Genomic DNA, 23930 nt, shown 5'->3' on the forward strand with positions numbered 1-23930 from the left:
CCACGTGGGGCTGCGGAGCTGGAAGACGTCGGTCATCCTCCCGGGCTCCCCGGGGACCCCCTGTTGCGCCGGCGCCTGCTCGCGAGCTGGAGACAAATCCCTAGGTACCTCCCTTCCTGGCTTTGCGCTTCCCGGCAACAGCTTGGTTTCTGCGCAAGCGCAAGCAGGCTTGGGAAGGAGTCAGCCCACGGATGTGCGCATGCGCGAGCCGGGTGGCACGTGGCGGTTAACGGTCGCTCCTCGGAGGCCCTCTACACGTGGTTGTTCTGTTAAACCGGCCTCTCAGTCGGTGTCGCGTGGGATACTGCTGTAGCGGGTCCGCAGCTGCCCGCCCCGAGGGTCAGGGAGAGAAGCCCCGAGGGTGAGGGTGAGCAAGGGGGAAATGGGACCCGTCTTATTTCAGCCAGCATCTTTTGAGCGCCGTCTGTGTGCAGGGCCCGGCCTCGAGGACAGGGGTAATGGGTTGGGGGTTGGGCCTGGCCTCGATGAGCGTGCAGTGGATCGGGGGAAGAGGCTCTGTCCGTGAAATAAAAGTGTGATAACAGGGAGAAAACCGGACAAGGTGCTGCCAGCCGGCATTTATTACATGCCTAACGTGTACCGGGCGCTTTGTCAAATGCTGGGGATTCAGCCTCCACCCACACCCACAAACAGAGAAAACCAGCTCCGACCTGAAAGGAGCTGGCAGTGTGAGGAGGAACAGCATGCAGACGATGGGAATCCCAGTCAAGAGTGGTTTGGACGAATGGCCCAGCCTGGCTTCCCAGGAGAGGCGATAAAAGGCAGTATTGCAAAATAAGGTTGAAAAGATAGGTGGGGATGCTGGATAGTGGAGGACCTTCAATGCCGCAGTTGTAGGTACTCCCGACCAGTAAAATATTTTAATTTATTAGGCAGTGAGAGTCACTGGAAGTTTTTGAGCAAAGGTGTTAAGGAGATTATTTTGGCACTTTTGTGAAGAATGTAAAAAGAAAAAGGCAGATCAGTTAGGAGACATAATTATTCTGGGATGGTTGCAGTGGGAAGGATGAGGGAGGTAGAGGAAGGAACTTGAGGGATTTTAAAGTAAAATTTTCAGAGAAAAGATGAATAGACCCACAGTTGTCTTCAAATTGACTAGAATAACCAGTTTGTCCCTCTGATCCTGTTGGCTTCTCCTGTTTTGCTGGTTTATTTTCCCATTGTCTTGTTCTTCCATATAGCTTTGGATATGTTGGATTTTTTTATACCTTTGGATATCATGGATTTTAAACAGTTATTCAGATTACTATGTTGGATGGTTAAAAGTTTAAAATGTTGATGGCAGTTCACTGATACTGTTTAACCGTCTGTTGCTCAAAATTACTTGAAATGTCCCTTTCAGATTTCCAAAATGGCATCAGTCAAAGAAAAGCTAATTCAGAATTTTTTTAATGAAGAGACATCTGCTCAAAATAAGATAACCATTGTTGGGTGTGGTGCAGTTGGCATGGCATGTGCCATCAGTATCTTAATAAGGGTAAGTGATAGACCTTGCATGAAATAAAGTGGCACAAGTATTGGCACTTGATAAATGTTGATAATGATAAGTTTAGAAGCAGCCTCTTCAGGACTGTATATATGATTTACCAAAAGGTTTTGTGGCCAGGGAACTCCCTCCCAGAAGGAGCTCCAGATTTGTACTTACTTGAAAAGGGTTTATCCTGAGGAAGCCTGACCCAAAAGAAAGGGATTACACTTTTTCCCTGGCTTATTGCCCTTACCCTGAAAAAACTGCGGAAATCTCTAAAACAGACCTTAGGTTGCATGTTTTGGGTCTTCTCAAAAGTAGGTAACTGAAGCCCTTCTAGAAAAGGTACAGTATTTGTGTTAGATTAGTATTGTCAATTTCCTCTACCACAGAAATGCTTAAACATTCAGAAGATTATTTCTTGCCTTCTTAATGAGTGGGGGAGGTGTGGAAGGAGAGAGAGAATCTGGAACAAAATAAAAATGACATTGAATTAAAAAAAAAAGATCCCAAAGAACTCTGGTTGGTGGTTATCCTTTGTTCTCAAAGAGAACCAAAATGATATTATGTTGGAGTCAAAGTATAGCATATCTGATCTGATCAGACCAATATAAGCTTGGAAGGCTCTACCATAGGTTGGGTACAAATAGTCTGTATGATGATTTGAGATAGAGATATCTCTAAATTGGCTTATCTCACATTTCTTTTGAATTACTGCAATTCTACTTCATTCATAGAGCACAGTACCTTCTTTAATCCTGGCACACCATGCTGAGCCATGCCAGTGTCTCCCGTGTCACACAATTGACTCCAGAGTTCTTCAGAGAGACCTTGAGAGTGTCTTTGTATCACTTCTGACTGTTATGTGAGTGCTTCTTTGCATGACTTCTTTTCGGCAAATGTATGTTTGGCATTCAGTGTGTCCAGCTTATTGGAATTGCACTCTTCACAGTAGAATTTGAATGCTTGACAGTTAAACTCTAAAAAGGTCCTCAGTGTCTGGTACCTTTCTTGCCAAGTGATCTTCAGAGTCTTCCTAAGACAGTTCAAATGAAAGTGGATCAATTTTCTAGCATTGCATGGATATACTGATCTTGTTTCACAGGCATACAACAATGGGGTTAGCATAACAGCTTTGTAGACCTTCACTTTGGTAGGCAGCCTAATAGCTTTCTCTCCCACACTTTCCTTCTGAGCCTCCCAAAGACTAGGTCTGACAGTGCTTGTGTAAACTTTGTCATCTCTGTGTACATCCCTGGAAGTTATAGTGCCAAGGTAAGTAAACTTATGCACAGTATTCAAAATTTCTCTATTTGTTGTCACTGATGGTTCCATGTGTGCATGGTACAGTGCTGGCTGATGGAGGACCTCTGTTTTTTTGGTGTTAATTGTTAGCCCAAAATTAGCATAAGCAGCAGAGAATCAGTTCATACTTTTTTGCATCTCAGCCTCAGATGCTGCATTGAGTGCACAACCATCTGCTAACAACAGCAACAAAAATCACACACCATCTGTCTCTCCACTTTAGTCTTGGCTTGGAGCCTTTTCAAGTTAAATAATTTACCCTCAGTTCAGTAGATGACCTTGATGTTGTTTTCATCTTCATTAAAGGAATCTGACAGTATTGCTGGAAACACCATGCTAAAAACATGGGAGCAAGCACACAGCCCTGCTTCACTACTTTGGTGACTGCGAAAGCAGGAGAGCATTGTTATCTAGAACCCAGGCAAGCATGCCATCGTGAAGTTGACATCCAGTACTGATTGGGCAACTAGATTCTGACATAATTTTCGAGAAGCTGTCATGACTGACAGTATCAAAGGCCTTGATCAGATCAGTGAATGTTGTGTATAGACTTCTGTTCTGTTCCTAGTATTTCTTCTGGAGTAGTCAGGCAGCAAACACCATACTGACAGTTCCTCAGCCTTCTGAAGCCATATTGGCCTTCAGGTAGATGACCATCTTCTAGGTGAAGGATCAGTCTATTAAGGAGGACTCTGGCAAGACTCTGACCAGCAATGACTGAGGACCCTTTGTCCCTCCGTGTTCCCCCATGATTATCACAGGACAATCTATTTCCTTTTTATCTTTATACAGAGATGGACAGTGGAAGCATCCTTGAAATCCTGGGGGATAACTTTCTTTTACCATATAACCTGGAAATTTTCAGTCTGCTTTTATCTGAGCAGTGGACCCTCTGCCTTGTAAATCTCAGCACCAGATACTTTGCCATAGGAGAGGAGCCTAATGACAATCAAAACTTTCATCAGTTGGGAAATTCGGCTAAAAAGGGATTGACTTCCACCTGAGGTATACATTCAGTGGCTTCAGTATTGGTTGATGATGGTCTGTTGACAAGTTATGGAAATGTTCAGCTCATCTCTCCAGGATTATGTCCTTATCATTAATTAATGTGGCTCTGTCAGCACTGAGTAGTTGAGATGTGCCAAAGGTCTTTGGCCCATAAAAGGACATCTTAAAAGTACTTTGTAATTTTACTATCAGTATAAAACTCAATCTCTTCAGCATTCTTATTGAGAATCCTACATCTCTCTAAGCTTTGCTTGCCCTTTATTTTAGGTGAAATTAATATTGTCTTCTAAGAGACCACTAAACTATCCTGCTGATAAATGCTGTGGAGTTCAGTTTTTTTGTTTATCCACTTCTGAATTTCCCCATTGTTTTCATTAAACCTATCTTGATTCTTTTGAGTATTCCGATCTGGGTGAATAGATGCAGTGCTGTACACCAAATTTCTGAAAGTGTTCCTTTTCTGTTCCAGTGTTGCCAACCATATATTGGCACAGCTTTTCCTACAAGTTAGCAACAAACTGTTCCTGCTTGGAGAAGCACTCTAATCTGTTGACATGAAGTCTTCTGGTATTTGTCTTTCCTTTGGGCCACCACTTTTGTTGAATGTGAACATTTAGCTTGGAGAGGATAAGGCTATGATCAGTCCAGCACTCTGCACATCACTTTCCTCACTCTTACACCCTGTCTTCTCCTTAAAATTACATAGTCTTAAATGCCAATGTTTGCTGTGAAGGTGCATCCAGGAAGTTTTATTCTGTTTAAGTAAATAGAAATTTTGGTGATGCAAAATCTTAGGTGCGTCCTAAAATGCACAAGTCTTCAGTAGTACATAATCATTGCTATTGCTGTTTCCAGCTATGTCTGCTAGTCTGTGTCTACTCTTGCATTAAAATCACCTTGAATTATAATCTTAACCTCTTTCAGCACATTGATGATGAGAGTCTCCAGGTCTTCATAAAATTTGTCTTTCACCTCAATGTAGATCATCAAGATGGGAGCATGTACACCAATGATGGTAGCAGGGTGCTTTCCTGCAAGTGGCAATTACATTATCATGAGTATGTTGTTCACTCCTTTTGGCAGGCATACAAGCTTGTTGACTAGATTAGTTTTTATTACAAAATCTACTCCAGCTTCATGGTGCTCCCCTTCACTGAGACCATTCCAGAAAAAGGTATTCAGCTCCAACTTGGGTAAGATGACTTGTATTTGCTTTCCTCGTTTCACTCAGGGCTGCTATTTGGATTTGGTACCTGCTGAGCTCTCCAGCAACAAGAGCTGTTCATCTTTCCGATTTACTGGATTTCATATTGCATATAAGCATGTACTGATAAGCAAGAACTGATAATGGAATCATCTCTGCAAAAGTGTACATTTTTTTTTTTTGTATTTCAGTCACAGGGCAGGATCCCTATCTCCAAGGTAAGCAGGCCAGGGTTGGGTGAAGCAGACAATTTCTAGCCCCCTTCTTATACCAAGAGGTGAGCAGTTTGATCTTTAAAAAAGTCTGCTTAGACACCCAGGGGGCTGCTGAATTCTGCTTCTGCTTCTAATGAGAAGATGAAGATGAGCCCGTGACCTGGGCTGCCTTGTGTGCAGGGTTGTGACTACAACTCCCAGTGTATCTGAATCTGCTTCTTCATCACTTGCCACAGGACTTTGAGACAGGAAAAAAATGGTAAAATGGTATGGGTGATGTTTGATTTGAGCATAAATTGAATTTGATTGAGGCAGAGTTGCTCAAAGTTGTTGGCCCCACTCTCTCTTCCAGAGTCAACATAGTCTAGTGTCAGGACAAAGTCAAGATGGCTAGTGATGGCTTGAGATGCAGTGGATGTCCTTGGTGTCTTTGCTATCTAACCAAGCTCTAAGTGTTCTACAGCAGGGCTTAAACTTTTTTGACTCAGATTCCTCCAGTGCCTTCTTCAGTCACCTTCATGTCCTTTGGAACAAATTATAATCAACTGCCTGTTCCACTAGGGGAAATCTTCACATGCTTGGGGTTGACACCCCCCTAACTTATTAACTGGTTTGAGACCCTGGGGTTACCCTCAACCTGGTATAGCTCATGTGCTGAAACAGTTTACTGGGGTGTGGCCACTGCACATGCTACAGCTTCTTAGAGCCACAGGTGGAAGCTGAGTAATCAGATGAACACCAAAGATGGAAAGCAGCCCTGAAAAGGGATTGGCAACCCTCACACCAGACATACTAGTTTTCTCTGAACACACCCTACCCTCCCCCACCAAAAAAAAAAAATTAGTTACTGCAGAAGAACATAAACCATCTTAAAAAAAAATCAACTTGCTATACTCATGACACTCTTCTGGAAAAGTAAAGGCAACTTTGTGGGATTACTAAAATATCCAGGACTGCTATTTAATATTTAACTAGGATCAAGGCTGTGCAAGCATTTCTTTAGTCTTAGTGCTGCAGGGTTCTCAGAGTAGTGCTTTTCTCTGTGAAGTACATTTTGGAAAATCTTTTCCCACTGTGGTAGAGCCAGTACTTGACTTAGGACCTCTTGAACAAACAGGGTAGCAAGGCTATAAAATCCATTTCTTGATTGTCGTTCAAGGATTTGTGCTCAAGGAAGGATAGAGAAAGTGGAAGTGGTAGCCTGGGACTTGATGTTCAATCTCAGGCTTACCTAGATAAATACAAATTCTTATATATAGCCACATTTGTTGGGGGTTGGGGAGGGGGAATATAGGAGGGAGAGAAAGAGGAGAGAAATCCCATCTACCCTCTTGCTGAAAGTCCTAGAGAGAGAGAAAGCAGTGGATGCATCCCAAAAGTCTTTCTTAATCTAGGTCCTACATTTTTTTTCCACTGTGCCCCCTAGCTGCCTCAATTAACCTTGAATCAAGATCTTAGCCATATTCTCTATAAGCTTACCTAATAGTCTAATTGAAATCCCAGTTTCAGCTCTCTTCCCTTTCCAATTCATCTTCCACACATTTGCCAGAGTGATTTTTCTCAAGTATAGACACAATCATGTGCCTTGGGCAACTATCCAACCATCTTAATCTTAGGTAGTGGAGTGATATAAATGACTGACCTAACACAAGCAAAGAACTCTAAAAGATATATGTAGTTTGTGAGGATATTGGTTGTTTGTTCAGGTTCTGTTCATTTGAGTGTCATGGCCTTTCCTTGTCTCCTGTTTTCTCTTACAACACTTGGGGTGGGAGTAAAGAGTTTGCCTGGTGGGAGAAGGCACTGTGTGCTCCTTAGGAGGTGGTTTGTTATCTGTTAATGGGAAGGCCAGGGTACTTCACCAGCACAGAGTTTACAATTATGCAGGAAATAACTCAGCTGCTTTATTGCAGGATGCTGTCTAGTAGCATCCCCTAATTCTCACACAGCTTGTCATCTTAGCTCCTCCACTTCTTTGAAATTCTTTCAGCATTTTAGGGCCTGATTAAATCCAGGTAATAAAGGAAGGAAATAAGCATTTATTAAGTGGTTTCTATGTGCCAGGCACTGTGATAAGCACTTTACAAATATCATCTCATTTAATCCTCAACAACCCTGAGAGGTAGGTGTGTTGTTAATCTCGTTTCACAGCTGGGGACACCAAGGGAGACAGAAGCTAAGTGACTTACCCAGGGTCAAACAGTTAGCAAGTGTCGGAGTCCAGATTTGAATTTAGATCTTTCTGATTTCTTGGCCAGTGCTTTATCCATTGCACTGCCTTAGTCTCAGGCAATGTGTACAGGCTTGGCCACAGTTTACCACACCATGTTATCCCTCTGTTCAAGCTCAAGTAGCTCCCTACTGGCTCTTGGATCAAATATAAACTTTGGTATTTAAGTCTTCCACAACCTGGTCCCAAACTATCTTTTTAGCTTTAATTATACATTGCTCTCTTTCATGTACTTTGTGGTCTAGACAAACTGGCCTTCTCGCTGTTCCTTTACAATACACACAGCTCCTGTCTTTGCATTGCATACTCACCTATGCGTGTTGTGCTCACCCCTCACTTCTACCTTATAGGATCTTGTTAACTCTAAAACAGTGCACTTCCCCTCCCCTGTCCCATCACCTTGTATATCTTTTGTCTTTGATTACATGTGTGTATTGGGGCAGCTAGGTGGTTCAGTGGATAGAGCATCAGTGCAGGAGTCAGGAGGACCTGAGTTCAAATCTCACCTCAGACACTTGACACTCACTAGCTGTGTGACCTTGGGCAAGTCACTTAACCCCAATTACCTCATCCTGGGTCATCTCCAGTCATCCTGATGAATATCTGGTCACTGGATTCAGATGGCTCTGGAGGAGAAGCGAGGCTGGTGACCTGCACAGCCCTTCCTCCCTCAAAACAAAGTCTAGTGCAAGTCATGTCATTTCTCTTGATGGCATGGTGGTCTTTGGTAACGAAGGACGAACACACACAAATGTGTGTATTGTTTCTCCCAACATAATATGTGCTCCTTGAAGGCAGAGACTATTTCAAATTTATATTCTTATCCACAGAGCCTCATACCTAGCACAGTGACTGACAAATAATAAACATTTAATAAATGCATATTGAATGTATAAAAGAAATATTCTGAAAGACTGAAGTGTGGGGAATAGGCAAAGCAGCAGGGAGAATATGGTAGCAAAAGGAGGCAGAGAAGAGCAAAGAGAAAACGGAAAGAAGAGGAATGAAGGGGAAAATGTTTTGACTCTTGGCCCAGCTTCATTTTATAAATAGTTTGTGACAGCTGACTTCTGTGTTACTCAATTTGCTGAGTCAGGCTAAAGTGACTGGCAGCCACAGCTGAGTGTTTTGATGATCAGCAGGCCAGGAGTCTGTACTGTTAACAAGTTACTTCATAAAGAGTAACCCAATCAACTTGGGTGGGGGAGAAGCCAAACACTTTTATATTATCATATAAGAAAAAGGAAAAAACTTTTTTTTGCTGTATATAATCACATTATACCTGTAAAGTGGAGTGCAAATCAGATTTTTAAGTATTAGATTGCCTCTGGTTTCTTTTTTGTAAATAGATTTTTTCATAGTTTGAATTATTGCTTAAACTAAAATTCATCTATATCTGTGAATGAAATAAGCTTAATTTACCATAAAATAAACATATTAGGTCATTGGTATAAAACTAAATTATAAGTTGAGGGAATTTTCCAGAAAGAAGTGCTAATCCTCCATGCTTAGAATGCTCTGACCCTTCACCTTTGCCTCTTAGTTTTCTGGCCTCCTTCAAGACTCAGCTCAAATCCCACCTTCTTTCTGCTACATTGCCTTTTCCACTACCAGTGCCTTTTCCCTGAGAGTGTCTATGCCATATATATATATATATATATATATATATATATATATATATATATATATGCATATTGGATGAGCAGTTATTTACCTCTTCTCTTAGAATATAATCTTAAGAACAAGGACCTTGTTTTGCCTTTTTTTTTTTTATTATTATTATTAAATTTATTTATTTAACTTTTAACATTCATTTTCACAAAATTTTGGGTTACAAATTTTCTCCCCTTTTATCCCCTCCCCCCCCAAACACCAAGCATTCTAATTGCCCCTATGACCAATCTGCTCTCTCTTCTATCATCCCTCTCTGCCCTTGTCTCCATCTTCTCTTTTGTCCTGTAGGGGCAGATAGCTTTCTATACCCCTTTACCTGTTTTTCTTATTTCCTAGTGGCAAGAACATTACTCGACAGTTGATCCTAACACTTTGAGTTCCACCTTCTTTACCTCCCTCCCTCTCCACCCCTTCCCTTTGGAAGGCAAGCAATTCAATATAGGCCAAATCTGTGTAGTTTTGCAAATGACTTCCATAATAGTTGTGCTGTATAGGACTAACTATATTTCCCTCCAACCTATCCTGTCCCCCATTACTTCTATTCTCTTTTGATCCTATCCCTCCCCATGAGTGTCGACCTCGAATTGCACTCTCCTCCTTATGCCCTCCCTTCTATCATCCCCCCCACCCTGCTTGTCCCCTTATCCCCCACTTTCCTGTATTGTGAGATAGGTTTTCCTACCAAAATGAGTGTGCACTTTATTCTTTTCTTTAGTGGAATGTGATGAGAGTAGACTTCATGAGTCTTTTGATTGCCTCTTTTATGAGAGATAATTTGCCCCATTCAATTTCTCCCTTTCTCTTCCCAATATATTTCTCTCTCACTGCTTGATTTCATTTTGTTTTAAAGATATGATCCCATCCTATTCAATTCACTCTGTGCACTCTGTCTCTGTGTATGTGAGCGTGTGTGCATGTGTAATCCCACCCAGTACCCAGATACTGAAATGTTTCAAGAGTTACAAATATTGTCTTTCCATGTAGGAATGTAAACAGTTCAGCTTTAGTAAGTCCCTTATGACTTCACTTTGCTGTTCACCTTTTCATGGTTCTCTTCATTCTTGTGTTTGAAAGTCAAATTTTCTTTTCAGCTCTGGTCTTTTCATCAAGAATACTTGAAAATCCTCTATTTCATTGAAAGACCATTTTTTCCCCTGAAGTATTATAGTCAGTTTTGCTGGGTAGGTGATTCTTGGTTTTAGTCCTAGTTCCTTTGACTTCTGGAATATACTGTTCCATGCCCTTCGATCCCTTAATGTAGAGGCTGCTAGATCTTGTGTTATCCTGATTGTATTTCCACAATACTTGAATTGTTTCTTTCTAGCTGCCTGCAGTATTTTCTCCTTGACCTGGGAACTCTGGAATTTGGCCACAATGTTCCTAGGAGTTTCTCTTTTTGGATCTCTTTCAGGCGGTGTTCTGTGGATTCCTTGAATATTTATTTTGCCCTCTGGTTCTAGAATCTCAGGGCAGTTTTCCTTGATAATTTCATGAAAGATGATGTCTAGGCTCTTCTTTTGATCATGGCTTTCAGGTAGTCCCATAATTTTTAAATTGTCTCTCCTGGATCTATTTTCCAGGTCTGTTGTTTTTCCAATGAGATATTTCACATTATCTTCCATTTTTCCATTCTTCTCTCTTTGTTCTGTGATTTCTTGGTTTTGCATAAAGTCATTAGCCTCCATCTGTGCCATTCTAATTTTGAAAGAACTATTTTCTTCAGTGAGCTTTTGAATCTCCTTTTCCATTTGGCTAATTCTGCTTTTGAAAGCATTCTTCTCCTCATTGGCTTTTTGAACCTCTTTTGCCAATTGAGTTAGGCTAGTTTTCAAGGTGTTAATTTCTTCAACATTTTTTTGGGTCTCCCTTAGCAGGGAGCTGATCTGCTGTTCATGCTTTGACTTCATGTCTCTCCTTTCTCTTCCCAGCTTTTCCTCCACCTCGCTAACTTGATTTTCAAAATTCTTTTTGAGCTCTTCCATGGCCTGAGCCCATTGGGTGGGCTGGGACACAGAAGCCTTGATTTCTGTGTCTTTGCCTGATGGTAAGCATTGTTCTTCCTCATCAGAAAGGAAGGGAGGAAATGCCTGTTCGCCAAGAAAGTAACCTTCTGTAGTCTTATTTCTTTTCCCTTTTCTGGGCATTTTCCCAGCCAGTGACTTGACCTCTGAATATTTTCCTCACACCCACCTCACCTCCTGATCCTCCCAGCCAGTGTTTGTGGTCTGAGATTCAAATGCTGCTTCCAGCCTCAGGGCTTTGTGCGGGGGCAGGGCTGCTATTCAGTATGAGATTATGATCTGGTGCTGAGATCCGGGCAGGGCCACCTCTCAGGCTCAGTTCCCTCAGGGGGTTTATGCGCAGACCTTCCGCAATGGATTCAAGCTCCCGCCCGCTTGGGGAGCCCCTGTCTGCAGCTGCCTCTCAGCTTCTACCTCCCGGGGGGGGCCTGAATTATGGGGGCACCCCACTCCCCTCTCGACCCGCCAAAGAGACTCTCTCACCCACCCCTGTCACCTGTGGGTGGAGGGACTTGTGCGGCCGCTGGAGATCCCGTCCCTGAAGCCTGCTCGGATCTGTTTCTCTCGGTGCCGCAGCCGTGGCCGCAGCAGGTCTGGGCTGGGCTTTGTGTCTGCAGCGCGACGGACCTTTTGCGAGAGGTTTGCAGATCCCTCTGTGGGTGGAGGGACCCGCGTGGCCGCTGGAGATCCTGTCTGTGAAGCCTGCTCGGATCTTTTCCTCTCGGTGCCGCGGCTGCGGCAGGGCTGCACTCAGCTCCCAGTCCCGGCGCCCAGTCCGCGGCGCGAAGGACCCCCCGCGAGAGGTTTGCAGGTCTCTCTGGAACAGAAATCTCCCTCGCTCCTATGTTCTGTGGCCTCTGGGTGCGGAATTCGCCGTGAGTTACTTCCCTGTAGCCATTCTATGGGTTGTGGGTTCAGAGCTATGTGTATGTGAGTCTTTCTACTCCGCCATCTTGGCTCCGCCCTTGTTTTGCCTTTTGATACATCAGTTCTTAACACAAGGCCTGGCTCAGAGTAAGAACTTAAGTGCTTATTGATTGACTCATTTATTATAAAATAAAAGAAAGAGTAAAGCTTAAGGAAGCTGTGGTATAGGGAGAAAGGAGTTATTTCCAGTCCCTCAAAAAGGGGTTACTTGAGGATTGTTTGATTCTTTGTGTTTGTATCCCTGGTGTCTTCCTTAGAGCCTGAAATATAATAGATATTCCACCGGGTTCTGCCCTGGGCTCTTTTTTCTCTACTATTTCATTTGTTGAACCCATCAGCACCTATGCAGTGGGATGGGGAACCTGCAGCCTCGAGGCCACATGTGGCCTCTCAGTCCTCAAGTGCGGCCCTTTGACCAATCCAAACTTCACAGAACAAATCCCCTTAAAAGGATTGGTTCTGTAAAACTGATTCAGTTAAAAGGCTGTACCCAAGGACCTAGAGGGCCACTGTGGCCTCAAGGTTACAGGGTCCCCATCCCAGTCCTATGGATTTAATTACTATCACTATGCTGACAAGTCTTAGATCTAATTATCCTCTTTGCAGAGCTCCAATCTCACATCTTCAGCTGACTTTCAGACAGCTCAACTGGATGTCAGTAGTCATCTTAAACTCAGCATGTCCAAAACAACTCATCTTTTCTCCTAAACCCTCCCCACCTTCCACCATCTCTTTACTGTCAAGGGCAGCTGCTTCTTCCTGTTCTCTCAAGCTTAAACCTAGGAGTCATTCTAGACTCTTCACTATGTCTCACCCCCTATATATGCCCTCTTCTCTCTTCTGATTTTGTTACCACTCTAGTGCAGGCCATTGTCAATTCAGACCTGGATTATCGTAATAGCTCTGTGGTTTTGTCTGCCTCAAGTCTCTCTCCACTCCAGTCCTTTCTCTATTCAGCCACTAAAATGATTTTTCTAAAGAACATGTCTGATCATGTCACCCCACTACTCAGTATACTCTGGTGGCTTTCTAGCACCTCCAGAATCAAATACAAAATCCTCTATTTGGCATTCAAAGCCTGTCATAATTCAGCCCCCTGCCTTTTTGATCTTCATATGCCCTATGTTTCAGCATGTTTTCTTTGATCCAGTGACACTGACCTCCTTTTGTACAAACAAGACACTCTATTTCTTTTTTTAAAAAATTAATATTCCTAATTTTAATTATTTTTTGTTCATTTGTTTTTAGTTTTCAACATTCCCTTCCATAAATTTTAAATTTTCTCTCCTTCTCTATCCCTCTCCCCAAAATGACATGCAATTTGACATAGGCTCTACATATGCATTCCTATTAAACATTTTCACATTAGTCATATTGTATAGAAGAATTGGAACAAATGAGAGGAACCATGAAAAAGAAAAAACAAAACAAAAAAAGAAAATACTACGCTTTGCTCTGTAATCATACTCCATAGTTCTTTCTCTGGATGTAGATGACATTTTTTATCATGAGTCCTTGGAATTGTTTTAGGTCCTTGCATTGTTGGGAAGGGCTAAGTCTGTCAAAGTCAGTCATCACACACTGTGGCTGTTACTGTGTATAATGTTGTGGTTCTGTTCATTTAACATCAGTTCATATAAGTCTTTCCAGGGTTTTCTGAAGTCAGCCTGTTCATCATTTCTTATAACACAATAGTATTCCATTACATTAATATACCAAAAAAGAGCTGCTGTAAATATTTTTGTATACGTGGATCCCTTTCCCATTTTTATGATCTCTGGGATACAGCCCTAGAAGTGATATTACTGGTCAAAGGGTATGCACATTTTTATAGCCTTTTGGGCATAATACCAAATTGCTCTCCAGAATGAGAAACATATTTGGGTTTCAACAACAATGAATTAGTGTTTCAACTTTCCCACATCTCCAGCATTTATCATTTTCCTGTTTTGTTATGTTAGCCAATTTGAAAGGTATGACATGATACCTCAAAGTTGTTTTGATTTGCATCTCTCTAATCAATAGTGATTTAGAGCATTTTTTTACATGATAGCTTTAATTTCTTCATTTGAAAACTGCCTGTTTATATCCTTTGACCATGTATCAATTGGGGAATGACATATTCTTGTAAATTTGACTCAGTTCTTTATATATTTTAGAAATGAAGCCTTTATCAGAGACAGTAGTTGTAAAAATTCTTTCCCAGTTTTTTGCTTCCCTCCTAATCTTGGTTGCATTGACTTTCTTTGAAGACACTCTATTTCTTAGTTTCAGGCATTTTCTTTTGCCATACCCCAGACCTGGAATGCTATCTCTCTTTGTCTCTGTCTACTGGCTTCCCTGGCTTCCTCTAAGTTCCAGTCCCATCTAATGAAGGAAACCTTTTCCAGCCTCTTAATTCTAGTGCCTTTCCTCTTAATTATTTTCCATTTGTCATGTATATATCCTAACTTTGTATATATTTGCACTCCCACTATATATCTCCCACTAGATTGTGAGCTCCTTGAGGCAGGACTGTTCTTTACCTCTTTTTGTATCCCCAGTGCTTAGGACAGTGCCTGATACATACTAGATTAGTGATTATTGACTGACAAGATGCTTAATTAATACTTGCTGATTGATTGACCTTAACCAAAGTTATTACTGCCAGTGGTTTCTCATAATTGTGTGTGTGTGTGAATCAAAGCTGAAGTACCTTAAATATCTCATCTATTGACATCTCACTAAGGATGTTTTGAAATCATTGTTTGGGAAATTATACTTCAGTGGATCTGTAATAGTCAATATGGGCACTTTTTTTTTTTGACATAGCAAAATTTGTCCATGGCCTTTTCTTTGTGTGGTTCTTGCTAACATCTTTCTATCAATTATACATGATCTACTCAATTGCACTAAAGTCTTACCTTTAGGTCTTAAAATATTTTGCTCATTCTCATTATATGATCAACCTTTATGCTGTGTCTTGTACCCAAATCATAGTTGGTAATATGCTGAAACCTACTTATCCCCATCAGGCACTTTTCAATATTTTGGTCACTTGCAATTTTTTTTCCATTTTAGCACTTGTAGGCAATTTGTAGCCATACAGAAACATTGAGATAATATTAGGATTGAAAAATGAATTTTTGTGTCAAGGAACAGATTGGGATAACTGGAAGTATTGTGTGCTTTCCAAAATGCAATCCAGTCTGCTCTGTTCTGCCTATTCAGCACTGGCCTGGTATATTGTCCATCTGCAGTATCTGTTCGAGATATATACTGAGACACCAATTTCATTAAATGCCGTTCAAATAGCATCTTATAGTCTAGGCATTCATCTGTTTTTTAATGTGTGGATTGTTAAGCTGTTCTCATTTGAGTTTCATTCACCAGCACTACCACTACCACATACATATACACCAGCAAAGAAGAGTACTCAACTTAAGCTCCTAATGGCAGAGGATAAGCAGCTATGGGGGTGTATTTGCATAATGAGTTGAGACCTAAGGGAGAAGAAAGAAGTTTCTTCTGCCTCTCCCTGATGGGAGGCCATAAGACAGAGTACTGTAAGAGCAGGAATTGGAATGGAGGGAGTAGGAGATAGGTCTCACCCTAAGGGGTAATGACAGAAGGGACTTTGATATGTTCCTACAGAGGGGGTGAGGTGTGATGGGGGCCCTAGAATAAGTGGGCATCTTAGGAGAACCTTTCTTCCAGCAGAGTTCATGATATCCAGGACCACCTCCCACTCCAGGAAAAGGTGATATATAGGCCCCTCCCATAGCATCCAGGAGGGTGGGGGGAGGAGTATAACTGACAGCGCTGAAGAATTGTGGACCAAATGGACAAATGGTGAATGTGAGGATTTGGACAAGATTGTACCCCATGAGTTAAGATGACAAGTAACTTCTACACCAATACTCCTCTGACATGAGTCAGAGAATAAAAAAAGATGGGAAAGGAGAAGTAGATGAAATATGTAATTACCAATATTTAATAGGGCAAAGGAGGAAGCAAATATTGTGTGGAACTTTACTTTGTATAACGGATATGGGATAAAGAATGTGTAAGTGTATGTTGTAAAGGTTCTGAACTTACGCTTCAGAGCCAAGTCAATTATATCCTACCCCTAAGAATTCTAGGAGTATCCCCGAAGAGTTGGAGTATCTTCTTAATGCCATCAGCCCTTCCAACACACACTGTTAGCTGCCAGTGATTGTTCCCCAGTTTGGTTTAACCAAGTAACATCAATTATCTTTTAAGAAAAAAATATTTACTGAGAAGATATAGCAAGAACAAGGTAGGGTGACATATCCCTTCCTTAAACCATTTCAGTTTCTGAGAAGAGTAGGCTCACACATAATGCAGTTTCTGCTGCCTTTGCCCTGTTGGGTTCACTTCCAAATGCATAGCATTTGAATTCAGCATAGGTAATGAATTGATCCTTGTTTTAGATACTGCTGGATGTTCTCATACATCATTCCAAAAACCTGGCATTAACTGTACTCTTGGACCTGTCTGACTGAATTGTGCCTCAGATACTTAGGTATCTGTGTAACACTAGGGAAAAGATCCTTTCTCAGTTTTTCTCTTCTGTGAAAGAACTTAGCTTACAGAATTGTTATGAGGATTAAATGAGATCAGCAGATGTAAGATGCTTTGTGAAGTGCTAGCTATTACTGTTATTGTTGTTGTTGTTAATGGGTCTTTTTCTTCTTTCTTTATAATCCCTATGGATTACAGGCTGAGTAGTGGTATGTATGGATCAAAGGGCATGCAAGATTTAGTGACTTTTTTGAATATAGTTTCAAATTGCTTTTTAGAATAACTGCATCAATTTACAGTTCCATCAGTAGTATATTAGTGTACCTGTTTTCCTTCAGCTCCTTCAACAGTTGTCATTTTCTTTTTTTTTTTTGGTCATTTTTGCCAATCTTAATGGTATGAAGTGAAACCTCAGAATTGTTTTAATCTTCATTTCTCTAATTATTAATGATTTGAAGCATTTTTTCCATAAGACTGTTAATAGTTTGGATTTCTTCCTTTGAGAATTGCTTATTCATATCTATTGAGGACTAAAGTTTTATTTTTTTAAAGACTTAACAAAAATTGATCATTAGTTAATTTGAACAACAAGAGAGGAAAGCAAATGACCAAAGTAAGCAATGAACAAAACAAATTCAGCATGAACAGGGAGGAAATTAAAGGAATTATCTGAATCTACTGTATACCATTATGTTAAAACAAAAATGAAAACTGAAAAGTAGATGATTAAGTATAAAAATATAAAATGCCAAAATTGGCAAAATGAGAAATAGAGAAGTCAAGCCAATTTCATAACGAGAAACTGGCCAAATTCAATGAGAGGTAGCATGGTGTAGTAGATAGAGCATAGGACTAAGAGGAAGAATTGGGTTCAAATCCCACCTCAGATACTATTAGCCATGTGACCCTGGATAGCTGACTTCAAATTTATGCCTTAGTTTCATCTGTAAAATGAAGGAATCAGACTCATAGCATCTAAGGTTTATTTTAGTTCTAAATCCATAATCTTGTGATCTTATGACAAGCTATAAACTATCAAAATGGGGGAAAACTCTCTAGGCCAGAGTGATTTATAAATTTATAAATGAATTAAGTATTTAAAGATAAAGAATAATGTCTGTTAATTTTTTCTCAATAATTGAGAAAGAAGGCCCCTTTCTGCACCCTCCTTTATTTATTCTTCCAAATATGGTCCTGATATCCAAACCAAGGATAAAGCAGAGAAGAAAATTACATCCAATATTACTACTGAATATTGATACAAAATGTTAAATATTAGGCCATAGTATATCAAATAATTACTAACAATGACCAGGAATCTAAGAATTGATCAATGTTAGGAAAATTAAAATGTAATATTTCATATTAGTAAGAACATGATTTTAAAGAATCATGACTGTCAATAGAATCAGAAAATACCATCAACAAAATTCATTAGTTATGTATGTAAAAAAATACCAAAAAACATGGTAGCAAAAGAACCTTTCTAAAATGTGATCAAATATCTATCTAAAACAAAGAGCTTGCATTATAATAATATGGCTTTTGCATTTAGATCATTTATCTATTTGAAATTTGTTTTGGTATGAGTATAAATATATGGGAGTATAAACCTAATTTTAGTCAAACTTTATAAATTTCCCAGAAATTTATAATAAATAAAGTTATATGTAAAATGATATTTTTGATGAGTCATTTAATCTTTCTAGACCTTATTTTCTTTTATCTTTAAAATGAGGGGTTCACTAGGTATTTTTCATATCTGTTCCAACCCTGAATGTCTGATCTCTCGTTATAGGCATAGGGGGAAAACCTTATAACCAAAGGAGAAAAGAGAATGTAAAACACAAAATCGATTATATACATTTTTATAAACTTCAAAAGCCTTTGTACAGATCAAATCAATGAAGTTAGACTCAGAAGAAAAGATATGGAATAGGAAAAGAAGGCTTTGCATTAACTATCTAACCTATAAAATTAGCCAGAATCTTTAGGAAATTGAAACAGATATGTAAGAATAAGATCCATTACTCAAGATAGAAGTATTCAAAAGGCACAAATAAGTCTTCTAAAAGAAAAACATAAAAACCATTAATAGGCAACTGAAAAAAATGCATAATAATCAAAGAAATTCAAATTAAAATAATTAATTCTAATATATCACCTCACTCCAAGCTTGCAAAGATGCTAAGAGATAGAAAAACATTATTAGAATGACTGTGAGAAGATAGATACAATAGGTAATTTTTGGGGGAAAACAATTAGGAATTACATTATGAAAAACTGCTAAATTGTTCATAGCCATTCACTCTGGGATTACTCTGTTGTCTAATATATCCCAAGGAGATTTTTTTTAAAAAGTTACCATTTCACTTTTATTTGCATATTAACATTGTGCTTATTTTTGCCATAAATGTTTGCTTCTTCAGTTTCTTTTTGGGATATCTCTTTCTTTTGAGTAATCACTTCTTCTGATGTAAGAAAAAGCTGCTTCTTTTAAGTCACAGTTTGTACGGTTGTATCCTTAGCATGCTCTACAAACAGGAGCCATTCATGTGTCTGTACATTCTGGAAGCCTCATTGTGCTTACCTGGGAGAGGATCCACCCCCAGTCTTTACTTTTTTGTGCATGTGCAGCCAGAACTCAGCACTTTTTGGGAGTTAGCCCCTCAGTGTCCCACCTAGCTGCTTAGTCTGGGCACACGTACCAGCTTTGCCATTTTGTTGACCAACAAGTAAATAAAATATGTGACCTTAGTGTGATCTCTTCCAGATGAGCATGCCCACAATAGTGTGAATAGTTTCACTCTAGTTCTTAAAATGGACTTAGAGATTTGAAGTCTTTGATTACCTTACCATTTTAAATGATCATCTGGGCAAGCTTACAGGAAGGAGCTTCTCCCCAAGGAGATTACTGACAGCATAAAATGCTGTCAGATATTACTGTGATGTGAGTACATATTACACATGCTTTGGACCTTATTCCTTCCAATCACACTGGAGAGTTGGGTTCCCAGAGTATGGCTACTTGTCCTCTTAGGACTCTAGGATTTAGCTGTGAAGGGTTGGGGAGTTGTCCTTTTAATGTTGTGGCTCACAAGCTCCCATCATTCATCATTTATATTAATTAGTAAGCCCAATAATTACTGTTAAGAAAGGGGGTATTTTCTAAGGTTCTGTAGTAAGGAGAGTTAGTATAAGACATCCTCTGCCTCTCTCCCCCAAATTTCCTACTAATACATATGAAGTCCAGGGAACTGGACTCAGGCTTAGAGCATGTGTGACAAAGGGACAACTCAAAGCGTTGGAAGTCTTTTTTCCCCTTCATGAAGTTCCCCTCAGCTTTTCTGTTGGTTGCTTGTAGAGTTTCAAATCTGCTTTGACTTATGTCTCTTCTGTTCTTGGTTTCTATGTGACACACTATCTGCCACTGCAGAGCTGGATATGCTATTGGAACATCAGTTGGAAAAATCCAAATCCTTAAGTCCAGAGTTCATAAAACTTCACCTCTGACCAAAGGAGAGGGGGGTGGGCAAATAGGAGACTATAGAAAGAGATTTTTTTTCCTCTTCTGTCCCCCTCCCCCCACGCAACAACAACTCAGGGGCTTTGACTGCAACTGCTCTCTTTGAGTGCTACTGCTCAAATCTCAGTTGTGTAACTAGCTTGATAATTTATTGATATCCCACAGGATATGATTAGTTTTCCTTAGCCAGTCCAAACACACTTCCTATGCAATATCACTCCAGTATATCCCATAGTTTTCAAGGATTTTTTGTGCTTAGTCTTTTATTTTTTTAAATGAGACATGCTCTCATTAAGGTATCAAAGTATAGCATCATATCAATTACTTTAAGTGGGATAGAGTGACCGATCATCCTGTTGATCCCTACCCTTTTATAAAGAATGACAAACTTGAAGAATTCAGAGAAACATTAAATGACTTGTGGGAAGTGATAACAGAATGAACAAACAGAATCAAAAGAACAACATACATGACAACAATGTAAATACAGGTAACATGGATAGGCAACAAAATTCTTGTCAAGTGTTAGTACCAAAATGCCCTATTAATTATTATTAATCTCTCTTCTTTATGTAAACAACTGATAAATTGTTTGGGAGGGGATAAGTTGTGTGGTGTGAATTATTTGGATGTATTTTAGAAAGTATCTTGTGTTAGAACAGGATATTATTTTTTAACTACAACTGGATACCTAAATAAAAAATAAAATATAAAAAACTGTGAAAAAAGGATAAATAGAATAATTTAAAATGTAAGTATATAAGAATCTTAAACCTCATTCTATTTCAAATAATTGGGGAATCCCAACCTGCAGTTTTGACATTGGTGTTTTTACATTCAGCAACTAAGAAATAATTAGTTACTAAATATCTACTACCATCTATAAAATTTAGTTGAGTTCTTAAGGAAGCACTTTCCCTAGTTTTAAACCCAGTGACTATGCTGGCATTAGGTAGGGTTAGAATAAATCAGTTATTTGTTATAATTCCAAGGTTATAAATCATTTAAAAGGGTTTGTAGTTTTTGCCATACTTTGTAGATATTTTTGGCATATATATGTATGTATGTATACACACACATATATATATGCTTTTAACACACTGAGATGTAAGTAATAAAATAGCCAATTTTTGGTTTTCCAGGTATAAGAGAACTTTGATTAATGTCACAAAATATGGACATTCTTATCCAACTAAAAATCTAGTTAGGTACTTTATTCCTTGTAACTGACTTTTTATGTATTCTAGGGCTTAACTGATGAACTCGCTCTCATTGATGTCATGGAAGACAAACTGAAGGGAGAGATGATGGATCTCCAACATGGCAGCCTTTTCTTTAGTACCCCAAAGATTGTCTCTGGCAAAGGTTCATTTAAATTTAGTTTCATAAACCAATCACATTACTGAAAGTTATTATAAAAAATGAAATGTATTGAAATTATTTTCCCCCTAGTAACAATTCAGTTGATTTTTATATTCCAATCTCTTGGTGACCAGTGAGTGACTAGGATTAGGGGTACATTCTGTGGTTGAGAAGACACTGAAGCTTATGTGAAGTAATTGCAGTGCTTTGAAAGCAGTTCTGTATTTGAACTCAGACAAGTAGGTTCAAGGTCAAGAAGACTAGAGTATGCCACAACTGTAGGTGTTAGTGTATATGCCTGTGTATATACATATACATATATATGTGTGTGTATACATACATGCATGTGATATAGATCTAGATAGATAGGTGTCTCTAGATATTTATCTATCGATCTATACTTGTTTGTCTGTTATGATATAAAATTTTTGAGAGCCCTCTTTCCCTCGTTATATTTGTCTACCTCACATTTATTTGTATTTATTCTTTTATATTTTTCACATGAAAATAATTTCTACTATTAAGGAGATTTTAGTTTTGTTGTAATTATACCACATCTTAAGTTCATATTCAGTTTTTGGCATTACTATTAACAAGCATAAACATTGTCCAGAAGAGGGTGACTAGGATGGTTAATGTCTCCTAATTATGCCATACAAATATCAGTTAAAGATCTGGAAGACATTTAACTTGAAAAAGATAAGACTTTTATTGGTTATGACAGCTGTCGTCAAGGATTTGAAAGACTTTCATAGAGAAGAGAAGGCATCCTTATTTTACTTGACCCCAAAGGACAGAAAAGAATACATTGAGTAGAAGTTGCAGAGAAGCCGATTTTTCTTTAAATCAATGAAGTAGCAAGCATATATTAAGTGACGACTATGTGCCAGGCACTTTGCTAAACTCTGGGAATATGAACACAAAGAATTAAGCCAAAATCAGCAAGCATTTATTAAACACTATATTCCAGGTACTGGGCTAAGTTCTGCGGATGCCAAAAAAAAAAAAGCTTTGTTCTCAAGGTCTACTGGAGGAGACAACATACAAACAACTACGTACAAACTGGTTATATATGGGGTAAATTGTAGATAATCCCTGAGGGAAGGCACTAGATGAGAAAAGAAGATGGTACTTTAATTGAGATGTCAGGGAAGCTAGGAGGCTAAAATATAGAAGGAGAGAATTTCAAGAATGGGGGCAAGTCAATGAAAATCCCCAGAGTTGGGAGATGGAGGGTCTAATAGAAGGAGGCCAGGGTCACTGGATCTCAGGGTATATGGTAGGGGAGAGGACAAGTAAGAAAACTTCAAAGATGGTAATGCATTGGGCTATGAAGTGCTTTAAAGATCAAATGGAGAAATTTTCATTAATACTGGAGGCAGTAAGGTTCCTCTGGAGTTGATCGTTTACAGGGATGACATGGTCAAACTTGTGCTTTATAAAGATCAGTTTGACAGCTGAGTGGAGGATAGATTAGTTTGGGGAGTCAGCAGGAGGCTATGAGGTAATGAGAGTCTGCAGCAGGATTGCAGCAGTGTCAGACTAGTGGGGAGGTGTGTGTGAGTGATGTTATGAAGGGAGAAAAACAGGACTTGGTAACTGTTTTGGATATGGAGGTAAGAGAGAGTGAGAAATTGAAGATGGCACGTAGGTTGTGAACTTTGGGGGACTGGGAGATTGGTGGTATCCTTGCTAATCCTCATTCTTGAGCTTATATGTGTGTGTGTGTGTGTGTGTGTATTATTTAGTCATTCAGTTGTGTACAACTCTTTGTGACCTCATGGACCATAGTACACTATTATTATTCATGGGTTTTTTTTTGCAAGGATACTCTATGTCTACCACGTCAAAACAATTAGATTCAGAACAAGTTAACTCCCTTGACCTACCCTGAATCTTATCCTGGAGAAAGAGAGGTCTTGAGTATCATGCCTCAGGGTATATCTGTGGGTCTTATTCTTTTATTTCTTTTTTTAAAAATTTTTTATTATTTTTTTTGGAGGCAATCAAGGTTAAGTGACTTGCCCAGGGTCATACAGCTAGCAAGTATCTGAGGCCAGATTTGAATTCATGAAGACAAATCTTTCTGACTCTGGGGCTGGCACTCTATGCATTGTACTACCTAGGTGCAATGCAATAGAGCCCTTGAGTCTATTTTTTAAAAACATTTTTATCGTTGTCCTGAAGTGTTCAAAATCTACAGAAGATGAAAGCTTGTAGGATCAGTTCACATGAAGGTTGTTTGGGGGTCAGAATACAGAAAAATTTCTGCAGGCTAGCGTAATAGGCAGAATACAATAAGACAAAATAGTGAGATATATATGTGTGTATATATATATATATAATGTTTTTAATACAAGTTAGTGAAAGTGTAACTAGACAACTCTTCATGTGAAAACAACTTTAGGATTAGAACTTTAGTGATGATCTTGCCCAGCTCCTTTA

The 23930-nt window shown here is 39.4% G+C and overlaps 1 protein-coding gene across 2 annotated transcripts in view; it reads left to right on the forward strand.

The window, feature by feature from the left end:
- The first annotated feature begins 84 nt into the window (after positions 1-84).
- Positions 85-23930, forward strand: part of LOC140510776 (L-lactate dehydrogenase A chain-like) — a 36770-nt gene continuing 12924 nt past the window's right edge. The window contains exons 1-3 of one of the 2 annotated variants that reach the window (XM_072619664.1): positions 85-361; positions 1364-1498; positions 21371-21488. In XM_072619664.1, the coding sequence (XP_072475765.1) occupies positions 1373-1498; positions 21371-21488 (244 nt within the window). In that variant the 5' untranslated portion in view covers positions 85-361; positions 1364-1372. Of the gene's footprint in view, positions 368-1363; positions 1499-21370; positions 21489-23930 lie in introns of both variants that reach the window. The other variant, XM_072619663.1, reaches the window with a different exon arrangement.

Source organism: Notamacropus eugenii, chromosome 6 (assembly GCF_028372415.1).
Source record: "Notamacropus eugenii isolate mMacEug1 chromosome 6, mMacEug1.pri_v2, whole genome shotgun sequence".
In the NCBI taxonomy this organism is placed as follows: domain Eukaryota; kingdom Metazoa; phylum Chordata; class Mammalia; order Diprotodontia; family Macropodidae; genus Notamacropus; species Notamacropus eugenii.